The sequence below is a fragment of the Triticum aestivum genome, chromosome 3D (genome assembly GCF_018294505.1).
Source record: "Triticum aestivum cultivar Chinese Spring chromosome 3D, IWGSC CS RefSeq v2.1, whole genome shotgun sequence".
Classification (NCBI taxonomy): domain Eukaryota; kingdom Viridiplantae; phylum Streptophyta; class Magnoliopsida; order Poales; family Poaceae; genus Triticum; species Triticum aestivum.
Window position 1 is genome coordinate 15,926,095 of NC_057802.1, and position 12,343 is coordinate 15,938,437.

Here is a 12,343-nt window from a genome sequence, read left to right on the forward strand (position 1 = left end):
GACTAGATGCTTGGTTATTGACTGGTCGCTGCTTACAGATCACAATCTAGTGCCACTGGGGACAGTGAACCGAGTGTCCTCCTTCACACAATTTCGCTACAATAAATTGAGCGATGAGTACTAGCTCCAAAGAAAAGTAGCTGATGTGGCTGCCTGATGCTACATATTGTATCTGTCCAAGCCAAAACTCTACAAGGGTAACCATTACGCGCAATCCGTCTCGCACGTCAGTACAGATTTATAGTTACAGCAACGTGTTGGTGCTACAATTATGATATTTATAGTTACAGCAACGTGCTGGTGCTGTAATTAACCTGCAACACTGGATTGTGGCTGACTGGTCGCTGCTCACAAATCACAATCCAGTGGCTCTTGGACAGTGAACTGAGCTGTGTCCTCCTTCGCACAATTTCGCTAGAATAAATTTAGCGATCCTGCCTTTTCTCCAAGAAAGAAAACAAACAAGTTGTTTGTTTTGGTTAGGACTGATGACTTTGATTTTCCGGGTACTACTAGTCTTTCTTGTGGTGCTCGCCGCACTCGCCACCATCTCCAACGCCCATGGTGACGGTAACCTCACTCTCCGATGCCATCCGGATGAGGCTGCAAGCCTCCTCCAACTGAAGAAATCCTTCTCTTTCTTCCGTTACCCCAGTGGCCTTGAGTCATGGCAACATGGTACCGACTGTTGTCTTTGGGAAGGTGTTGGCTGCAGCAACTCCTTGGGCCATGTCACCGCTTTGGAACTCCATGGGCGTGGATTGTTTTGTATAGTCAGGGCCTTGACCCTGCAATCTTCAAGCTCACCTCGCTCCAATTACTCGACCTTAGCATGAATAATTTTGGCCAGCACATTCTCCCGGCAAGTGGGTTTGAGAGGCTCTCCTTGCTGACCCACCTCAACCTCTCCAATTCGAGATTCCAAGGCAAGATACCCATTGGCATCAGCAAACTTGTCAACCTTATCTCCTTGGATCTTTCTGTTTCCTATTATGACACTACTGAAGATTCACTTAGTGACTATGATAGCAGCATCGGTATCATTTCTTATGTGTTCTGGCTGCCCAACTTTCAAAACCTAGTGGCCAACCTCAACAGTTTGAGAGAGCTCTACCTTGATGGAGTGGATATGTCTAGCAGTGGAGACTGGTGTCATGCTCTTGCTGAATCTCTTCCAGATCTCCGAGTTCTTAGCTTAAGTTCTTGTTTTCTCGGCGGTCCTATCTGTTGGTCCCTCTCAAGACTCGACTCTCTAACTGCAATAAACTTGGAAGATAACTTTGATATACCGGCTACTTTTCCGGAGTTTTTCATGGATTTTTCCAATTTAAGTGTGCTCCAACTTGCTCGGACAAATCTCCAAGGGTGGTTCCCTCGTAGAGTTTTTGAATCAAAAACTCTGCGAGTTCTTGATTTATCCGGGAATCAGGATCTCTTAGGGCATGTGCCCAACTTCTCCAATGCAAGTTCCTTAGAGACAATGATGCTAGACGGGACCAATTTATCCTTTGGAAAACCAGGCTCCTTTAGCAATTTCAAGTCTTTGCAAACGTTAAGCCTTGATGTGGATTTTGCTTTTATGGAGCATCAATCTTCACTCGGTATTCACATGTCTTTACAACATTTGGAACTCACCCAGATGGAATCAACAAAAGATTTGGGGCTAATTTTGTCATGGATCGGAGACCTGCAAAACTTGGCAAGCTTAGAACTCTCAGGATGGAACTTCTCTCGGACATCATTTTCTTCAGTTGCCAAACTCAAGAACTTGAAAAGCCTGTCAATGTATTACTGCAACTTCACCAAGCCATCACTGTCGGCAATTCGTAATCTAGTAAATTTGAGAAGCTTGGTGATTAATCAGTGCGAATTGAATGGTCCAATGCCATCTGCAATTGGCGACCTCGCAGACTTGGAAAGCTTGGAAATAATTGCTTATGATTTCTTAGGGCCAATACCATCTGCAATTGGCAATCTCAGAAGCTTGAAAAGCTTGGAAATTAATGCTCATGGTTTATTAGGGCCAATACCATCTTCAATTGGCAACCTTAGTAGCTTGATAAGGTTGGCAATTTCTGCTTTTGAGTTTTCTGGGCCAATGCCACCTGCAATATGCAATCTTAGTAATTTGGAGGCTTTGGAGATGCGCAGTTCTGGGTTTTTTGGGCCAATACCCTATGCAATTGGACTACTCAAGAAATTGACATCACTGCGGCTTCAAGAGTGTAGCTTTTCTGGAAGCATACCGAATTCAGTATTTAATTTGACTCGCCTAATTGAGTTAGATCTTTCATTTAATCTTCTCAGTGGTAAGACTATTAATTCTATATTCTTATTCTTGAGGACAGTTTTTTTTCAGGTTCTTCTACAAGTAATATCCTACAGTTTCTAGTACTAAAATACACACCTATCTTTCCATATCTCAACCGCAATACTTAATGAAACTGCATATTCCTTAGTAAATGTATGCTTTATTTTACAGAGTTTAATGTTCATTGGTTACTTGACTATTCGCCATTGCTTTAGGAGACAAATAAATTTAACAGAACAGTAATAAGCATGCATCCAATAAAGGTATGATGGTAATCTTCCGATCAATATACAGAATCAAGATTACCTAGAGGAGGCACTCCCTTTGCACTTCTGATAAGATAATTTCTGTGTCCTTTGTGAGATAGGAATTCAGCGGGGAAACGCCACTCTTTAAAAAACTAAGTCATATAGGACTATATGTTGTAGTCTTGTTTCAAAATATAAGACCTGAAATTCAATTAGATAACGTTTCCTGTTGTTTGCCCTTAGTTTCGTTATTTTGAAGAGGGATTGTATTGTCATTTACTTGTGTTTTCTCTTGGTTTTGCAACTTAATTCCTATGTCTGGCAAGTGGCAGCCTGAGAAAATTATAAGGGAGGCTAGCGAGAAAAGTTGTGGTGAAATAATGATATATTTTTTTGGATAATGGACTCAAGTAAGTGTGAGTGCACAGACTGTGTCAATCATAAATACAACCTTGAGATCTATGCATATTATTGTCAGATCTTACATTTAACATAATATGTAAAAATTGCTTGGTATGTTTCATAAATATAATCCTCTTGGGTTGTTATGGCCACATGACATGTTTCTACATAGTCCCCCACGTGTTACCGTCGGTCTAGTAGGGTGTAATGTCCATCAATCACTGTTCCTATCCGACGTGGCATGCACGAGCGAGCTCCCTGCATCTCGCTCTTGTAGGGTGTTATGTCTTACAAACAGTGCGCTTGACTTCCCAGTTAACACGCTATACTGCACTTATCTTTTTTTTTATTTCACTTACATTCTTTCTACGGCACTTTTTTCATACTTTCATGTTAGATTCTACTGCATGTACCTTCTTTTTACAGCACAAAAATGCAATGGAGTAGAAAAATCATTCATCCAAGTCTTAAAAAGTAAACATGCACTTGTTAGCAATACGCTAAACGTTTAAGACAAACATTCACTCCTTTTTTCATTATGAAAATGGAGTTTGGGATACATTAGACAGCAAAACATTTACTACTACTCTTAATACGGAGGATGAATCACCGCATCCAAAGACCAGCAACCTATATCCTAAACATATAACCACATCTAAAGAATGCTAAACCACCAATTATAGGGATGAGAAACGCAATTAACATCTATACATCAGCCAAACTCGAACAGCTCCAAAAGCTTTAAGTAGCAGGGATTTTCCAACTTCTCAGGCAGTGTCAAAGCATGGTCTTTGAGCAGAAGGATTCCAGCTGCGCACCCTTCTTAAGACTTCGTTTGCTACCTGAGAAAGCCTCTTGGAAACCTCTTTAAGCATTTTTTTTGCGTTCCTTTTTTCTGCAGAATCACACATGAGTCCAAAAAAGAGCACAGGGTAAATATCACATTGATAGGGTCCGAAGAAAAAACACGTTAAAAACAGGATTTGTTCCTTGTTTTCTAAATTGTCCAAATCAAAGCAGCAGCTCCTATAGAAACTACAGCCCTATCTTTACCAGAATAAGATGGTATCCAATTTTGACAAAGATCAAAGAAATATAGAGGTATTTTGGGGTTGCCCAGCGCCCCACAAATCACATTCCATAGAAAGAACATGTAAAGAACAGATGGTCGATGTTCTCAGCAACACCACAAAATTCACAGAAATTGGATTCCTTCCACCCTTTCCTAGGTTGTTATTACTAATAAGGAGGGATGGTTCACCCATTTGTTCTTTTTGAGCAACTTCCGGAGTGAGGCCCTTACCTTGAGTTTCATTAAGAAAAATGAGTCAAAAAACTCAGTGGGGGTGTTACATCGATTTACATGCTTGAACTCAGATAGCTGAAAGGATCAGAGAGGAGGGCGGAAACACAGGGGGAAGGATCAGAGAGGAGGGCGGAAATACAGGGGGAAGGTGGAAGAGAGGGGGAAGAATAGGACATTAGCTAGTCTTCCATCCAACATTTAACAAAGACAAGTTCTTTATTAGCTCTGCACGCCCATAGCCTCACCGTAAACACACATTGACTTTCCACCATTACTGTTAGCATGACAATGTTGTCAAGTACCTTCCTATTTGTCGTTCAGCCACTTGTCAATTATTCTCTTGAACTAAAGAGTTTTTTTAATCTTGTATGTAGGCATGTTCCTAAACTTTGTAGTGACTAAGTTCTAGTTAACTATTTCATATAAATATATATTACATGATAGTCTAACTGGTACACCAGAGTATGTGACATCTTTACTCATTTTGCAGGGGAAATTCCAACATCTGTTTTCACTATTCCAACATTGCGACGCCTAGATATTCATTTCAACCAGCTCTCTGGCTCTATAAAGGACTTTGATGCAACGTCTTCACACTTGGTGTTCGTGGACCTAAGTAAAAATAATTTGATAGGACATATTCCCAAGTCGTTCTTTCAACTAAGATGTTTGGCATATCTCGATATTGGCTGGAATAACTTGGTGGGTTCAGTGGATCTTTCTTCATTCTGGAGGTTGAGAAATCTCAATCATTTGGATCTTTCCAACAACAAACTATCAGTCAGGGACATGGATGGAGAAGATAACAACTCTCCGTCTACCTATATCCCTCGAGTTACCTGGTTAGGATTAAGCTGCAATTTAACAGAGTTCCCAGTTTCGTTGGCACACCTTAACCAAGTGTCTTACTTGGATTTGTCATCCAATAGAATCAGTGGGGCCATTCCAAAGTGGATGTGGGTGACATGGAACAGTAGCCTTACATATTTGAATCTTTCACACAACCTTCTCAGCATTATGCAATTTACATCATATGTTCTCCCTTTCGATCAGTTGGAAATTCTTGATCTTAGTTTCAATCAGCTTCAAGGGCAGATTCCAATGCCAAGCCCACCAGCGGCTATGTTGTATTATTCAAACAACAACTTCTCTTCAGTGCTTCCAAATTTCACTCTCTATCTTGGCCAGGAGTTTAGGATTTCTAAAAACAAGATTAGTGGACACATACCTAAGTCAGTTTGTGATTCAACTATTGGTGTCCTCGACCTATCTTTTAACAACTTCAGCGGGCAGATACCTTCATGTCTAATAGAAGATGGTTACATGAGCGTGTTGAGTTTACGGGAGAATCAATTTGAAGGTATGTTGCCTACCAACATCAAAGACTATTGTTTCCTTCACACATTAGACTTGAACAACAACAAAATTGAAGGGCAGCTTCCAAGGACACTTACCAAGTGCTTGCAGCTGGAGTTCCTTGACATAGGAAACAATAACATGGTAGGTATTTTTCCATCATATCTGGGGGTACTTCCCAGACTTCGTGTCCTTGTCATGAGATCCAACCGATTCTATGGCTCAATGAGTGGTGCTCTTCACAACGGTGACAAATCTGGAGAATACTTCTCTAGCTTGCAGATTCTTGATGTTGCCTCGAACAATTTCTTTGGTAATTTGAGTCCAGATTGGTTTGAGGGGCTGAAATCAATGATGACAGAGTTGAACAGTACTGGTGAAATTATAAGTGCTTTGAATGGAAGTGGTAATGGTAATGTTGAACATGCCTATCAGGATACTGTTACTATATACTATAAAAGCATCTATAGGACATTCAATAAGATCTTGACCACTTTAACAGTCATTGACCTATCAAATAATTCATTTGGTGGCACCATTCCTGGATCGCTTGGGAGACTTTTTTCGTTACATGTACTAAACATGTCAGGCAATGCCTTCACCGGTGATATCCCGCGAGAATTTGGCAGGATGACTCAACTAGAATCATTAGATCTGTCTCAGAACCAGCTTTCTGGTGATATTCCGGATGCGCTAACAAATCTCACCTTTCTTGGTATCTTGAACTTGTCCAACAATCAGTTGGTGGGAAGGATACCTTGGTCAGGTCAATTTGCAACTTTCCAAAATAATTCATTTGAAGGGAATCTGGGGCTGTGTGGACTGCCATTGTCCAACCCATGCGACATTCGACCCGCTCCTCCAAGTGTGGCGCATGGGGAGAAGTCCTCTCATGTGGATGTCATCTTGTTTCTCTTCGTCGGGCTGGGATTTGGTATCGGATTTGCAGCTGCCATCCTGATGAGATGGGGTCGGATCGGCGAATGGTTTGTGAAATCTGCAAGAGCTTTGAGGACTTGATCTGAACACGGGAGATTGCTTCAACCGTTGCTGCTAGTGATGAGTGTGCAGCCTTTTTATGTATTATTAATAAATAAGCTTTTGCTAGGTCTTATCCTCTGCAGTGTGTACTTATCTGTAATATATCTCCTGTCATCTCCAGGTTTTGACGTCCTGTGTAGGTTTTACTTGGAGACAAATCTTGTAACCAGTTTGTAATCTTATTCGACTATAAATGAACTCCACGCGGCCTGAGAATGGTTATACGCTTCGTCATCACATCTGATTTCCTTTATATACTAGACTAGAGTAGCTTCTTGTGGCAACTTTTAATGTGTGAAACATAGTTCGTTCCTTGCATAGTGTTTATGATTCATTTTGACTGCAGAGCCTCCAGCTGCAAAGCATAGCTCTTCCCCAACTCCCTGCTAGTTTTGTGTATGTTTCAAACTTCTTGATTCCACATGATTCATTTTCACCGCTTCGATCCATAGTAATTGTCGTTGTTTTAGTACAACTTTAGTACGTGGTCTCGAACCTTGAGCTATATTTTGAATTCTAATATAATCATGTGGATAAAAGCGATGTTCTACATGCCAATTTCTTCTGCTTTGTGTTGTTCTCAAGAAAAATACTAGGTAGAGGACTATATTTCCCCTTTTATTTTTATGTGTTTTCTTCTTTGTCATGTCTAAAATCAAGAACATTATTTTAATTCATGGATACTACTTAAAATCCACAATTTTTAAAAATTCATGAATATTTTAATTTTTTTGTCTACATTTCAGATAATCTCATCAATATTTTCAATTCGGGAATATTATTTAGATTTTGGATGTGTTTGAAGTTCATGAATATTTTCAAAATTTGGGAATATTTTCTATATTTTGTGAACATGTTTTAGTTTGGTGATTACATCCCTCTCCACCGCCGTCGCTCTTCTTTCTTCATCATGGTCTTTCTTCATCATGGTCGAGTGGCGAATCCCGTCTTCTCTTCCGGTTCTGCGACGCTGCGATGCAGATTACATCACTATGAGCGCCCCTCAGCCGTTGTTGCCGCCCGCCATCACTATGAAGCCGCGATTACTATAAAGCTCTTAACCCGTTTCTCACTTATGCGCCCGCTTGGGCAATCAATGGCCTATGGACTACAGACAGGTCGGGTTCCCTTCGTGTAGCATCTTTTGCTCAGCCATTCATGTTGCGTTGCACCCTTACATAGTTTTTTTTAACACAGTACAATCAAAGACGCTCACATACATGGACGTCTCGGAGTCGACCATAAGGAAAGCTAACCATCTAAGCTAGGCTGGGTTCGCTACACTTACGGGACAGAGAATTCAACGCTTGGTTTGCTGCCAGACAGACCTTTTGTCGCGCGAAGAAATCGCACACTGGATTCATGATTCTCTTCGGGCTCAAAACAGAACTGAAGACCCAAAAGGCCAAAACGCAACGCCCACGATACTATCCCCAAGGGCAAATTAATAATGAAGCTTTGTCTAAAAACACATAAATAATGAAGCTGCTGACAACATAGTTTGTGAATCGAGAATTCGAGATACAGGATAGAATCGCAAAGCTCAGAGCACTGAACCTTGATCTCCGGGGAGTGAATCCTGAGATAAACGAATTGACAGGCCCTGATATGTATGCTTGCTGCTCCCTGCTCAGGATCAGCGACACCAGCCTTCCTAAATCTCACCATCCCACAGCTCCTCGTGGGTCTTGTAAACACTCTGTGGATTAACGGCGAAGTTGCCTCTGAGCAGCCTAGCCTGAAGATCACGAAATAAAAACAGTCAGATGCACTCAATCTGTGCTACCTATGAAACGGTGTTAAAGGGGGAGAGAGAGAAAGAAGTAGATGCAAATTAACAGTGAATGAGTGATTGGAAAATGGTCTAGAAATTTTCGTTACGCAGCAACTCACACACTTCCTGTTTTTTTTTTTGGAAATGCACATCATGGTATATGATCAATGCTGCAGTTACTAATATTCTTCCAGAAAAGCAATTGATGACAGGGGCCCAGATGACTTTTTCTTGTCTTAGGTGGATCCATGCAGAATTGAAGCTATTTATATTGAATAATTTACCCAAGGGACACACAATTGTGCCCTTTGTAGCGAGCAAAAATGAACACTAGATAAAATCATATGAATTTATAAGAATCCTGTCACGATACCACTGTCCACCGGTGCTCCAAGCTCCATGAACCATGAAAACTGCAAATGCTACTTAACCCTAGCAATTTAGCATGCTCCAAGTGATATGTTCATCAGGATAAGGTCATATGAATTTAGGAAACGCATAACAAGGTAACATTTCGAAATACCATGGTATCCTATGAAAATGTTTAACTATCATCAATAAATACCAATGCTTTATCCTCATTAAAGTATTGCTAAGGTTACTCGGTGCATATATGATGAATACCTCCTTAATCTCCGAGAATTTAGCAAGCACATCATCTGGAATTGACCAATCATGAACATCAAGGTTTTGCTTTATCCTTTCTTGATTCGTGCTCTTTGGTAGCACGCTGTGACCCATCTGAATGTTCCAGCGCAGAGCCACTTGTGCAGGTGTCTTCCCAAGTTTCTCGGATATTGAGATGATTATTGGTTCTTTAAGGATGTTACCATTCATCCAACTAGTACCAGGTGAACCTAGTGGCGAGTAAGCCTACAAAACATATACAGATGAAAAAAGAACAACAACAAAATATTCAGCAAAAGCAATCCAGCTTCTTGAGTGATAAATAAGGCACAAGATAATCACACTAATATAGAAATAGCCGAGGTAATCAGACTTACACTAAGATGAACACCAGCTGACTGACAAAAGTTGTGGAGCTTAGTTTGCTGCCAGCAGGGATGGCATTCCACCTGATCAACAGCTGGAGGTACACGAGCTACAGCAAGCAAGTCACCCAACTTCTTTGATGAAAAGTTACTCACACCAATTGCGCGAGCTTTGCCAGCATCATGTAACTTCTCCATTGCCGCCCAAGTAGCAGGGATGTCAGGTGTAACGATGTTTTCAGGGTTGTTGTTCGTTCCCTTCTTGACTCTAAACGGCCAATGGATCTACAAAATACACAGACGGTCAGAGATTGTAATCAAATTATTAGTAAAAAAATCATGCTAAATGGTTTCAACACCTACCCATCTAACACTAAGTTGAAGGTACCAGAAAAAAAGATAAAACTCATTGAACAATACATAATCTTTTCTGCAATGTATTCAAGAAGCCAAAAAACAAACGGCAGAAGTGAACTTGAAACAACAATTTGACACCAGAAATCAATAACACCCATGTTAATCCATACCAAATAAGATGGAAAACCGTCCATGGGTGTAATATGGCTATATGAATAGACAGAATTCAGGAATAGGAGCACATTTATTCAATAAATGACACAGAACCATATGCCCAGTTTCAACATTATATACCATAGAATAGCACACAATAGACTAGCATGGATACATAATTTTGTCAGTAAATATGATTAACATTTCAAGTGTGATATAGACCAGACAAGTGATTCCTGCTGAGAAGACCTTCTAATAAAATAGAATGAAACGATAATGCACAAAAGCAGCGATATCAGTACACACAAAGCGAGATATTAATGATATAGAGGCCAGAATAGAGGGAGTATAATCGTAAATAGGAGATGCTCACAAGATAAAGATCCAAGTAATCAAGCTGTAAATCATTCAGGCTTTCATTTAGTGCCTCTGGCACATCTTCAGGAGCATGATGATCATTCCTGAAACCATAAGGCATCCAAGATCAGTTAGACGTGAACGATTAAAAACTTCAAATACGCATTGAGATACTCGACCTGAGCTGTAGAGAGATAACTACTAAGATACCACCAGAGATTTGGGCTTACCATAGCTTAGAGGTGATAAATAGATCTTCACGCTTCACTACGCCCTCTTGAAATAGCTTCTTCAGCGCCAAACCGATCTGGATAATGTAAATAATGGATATCAGGATCTGGATAAAAGAAGGAGCTCTGCTTTTGCATTGAGAATGTGGAAAACTGTACATCAGCTTAGACAGCTTCCAGAAAATATAAAAGGAAAAGCAACAACTCTATAACCATCCAACTTAGAACTTCCAAACACGCTCGCTCCAGAGCACATCAATGTCGTCCTTCAAGAAGAGGGAAATCACAGTCTCCACATTTGCCGATTTATCCTGAAAAATCCTATTGTTTCTCTTTTCCCAGATATGCCACACTGCATATATGCCCAATCCAATCGCTTCTTGCCGTTCTCTTAGGTGCCCTGGCAAAGACCTTTCTCCACCATCCTCTCGGCAAAGTGGCCTGCAAACTCACAGCAGCAATTCCCGGAGATGAGCAGGATATCTTCCTCCAAAGCTCCGTCACAAACAAGCAGTGCAAAAAAAGATGGGCCATGGATTTGGGTGAAGGTCGCACATCAGGCATGTAGGAGAATGGGGCCAGTCCATAATCAGTTCTGAATCATGAGCCGTATGTGAAACTTAACCTTGCTCTCAGCTTTAGTGCACCAAATCCTCTGAAGTTCCGGCTGCAAAATGCAACCCTGAAACTGGTACCAATATTTACATAGTACCAGTATTTTGCGCGTAGATGGACGGAAGAAATTCCTAGTATAACGACATGTTGCTCAGATGATGGAGGGATGTCGCTTGCAAATTTCGGTGGTTGTATCACTACGCTCTCCTAGTCCTAGTTGCATTGCAAGGTTATCAGATCATGCACACATTAAGGGGGAAAAAACAGGGCTGAAAAAGGAATAGGTTTCATAGGATTATATCCTGTGCTCAGATGATAGTTACCTCCTTTTCATTGCCGTAGACTCTGGCGCAATCGATGTGCCGGTAGCCCGCCTGCATCGAAGAAGAAGGATCTGGTGTGAACTCTGGCGTGTGTACGAATGGGGAAAAAAACATGCCATCCATCTGGACGGCGAAGCGAGTGGGGATTAGGAGGGGTTTGCGCGGACCTTGACGGCGGCGTAGACGGCGGCGCCGACGACGCCGGGGTCGGCCTGCCAGGTGCCGAGCCCCACCGAGGGGATCTTGGCCCCGGTGTTGAGCAGGAAGTGCCTCGCCATCGCCGTCTCTCTCTCCCGCACGGCACTATCAAGGGATTGGGGAAGAAGGTAGGTAGGGGGAGGGCGCAGCAGCGGTGGGCAGGAGTGGGCTGCCAGCGGCCGGCGGGCGTCGCGGCGGGCAGCTCCAAGTGTCCTGCCTGGGTTTCCGGTTCCCTCGGCCGTGACAAGACCGGCCTATTTTGGCATCTACAAAACGAAGCGAAATGGAGAAACCTTTTTGTCAAGGAGCCTGTTTGTTTCAGCTTTAGATGGCTTCAAATCACCTATAAATTCGCTCCATTGACAAAGCTGATTTGCATAATCATCTTTGCCATTGAAGTGCACCTGGACATGCTTCAGACAATTGCACTGGAAATGGCTTGAATTCAGGTTGCGCTTCATTGGATAAGTAGATTACAAATAGCTGTTTGTTTGAACTTGTGGGTTTTTTCCTACAAGAATTTGCTTCCTAAAACTGAAACAAACAGAGCCCTAAGTACACGCAATTGCACAACACCGAAAATCACTAATTAAGGCTATCTTTTGACCGGGCGGTCCGCCGCCTGGTCTCTGAACGGTCACAAAAAAGTGACCCAGATAGGCACCTCAAACGGGTCTCAA

General features: G+C 41.7%; 1 protein-coding gene and 1 pseudogene across 1 annotated transcript; one reads left to right on the plus strand and one right to left on the minus strand.

Moving 5' to 3' along the window:
• The first annotated feature begins 488 nt into the window (after positions 1-488).
• Positions 489-6,873, plus strand: LOC123076916 (receptor-like protein 6; annotated as a pseudogene).
• Positions 6,874-8,092: 1,219 nt separating this feature from the next.
• Positions 8,093-11,949, minus strand: LOC123076917 (aldo-keto reductase family 4 member C10). The gene is made up of 7 exons (XM_044499068.1): positions 11,633-11,949; positions 11,466-11,516; positions 10,528-10,604; positions 10,314-10,401; positions 9,443-9,715; positions 9,063-9,311; positions 8,093-8,402 (listed from the first exon to the last, which is right to left on the minus strand). Exons 1-7 carry the CDS (start codon positions 11,741-11,743, stop codon positions 8,319-8,321), a joined length of 933 nt encoding a protein of 310 aa, XP_044355003.1. The 5' UTR covers positions 11,744-11,949; the 3' UTR covers positions 8,093-8,318.
• Positions 11,950-12,343: the final 394 nt, after the last annotated feature.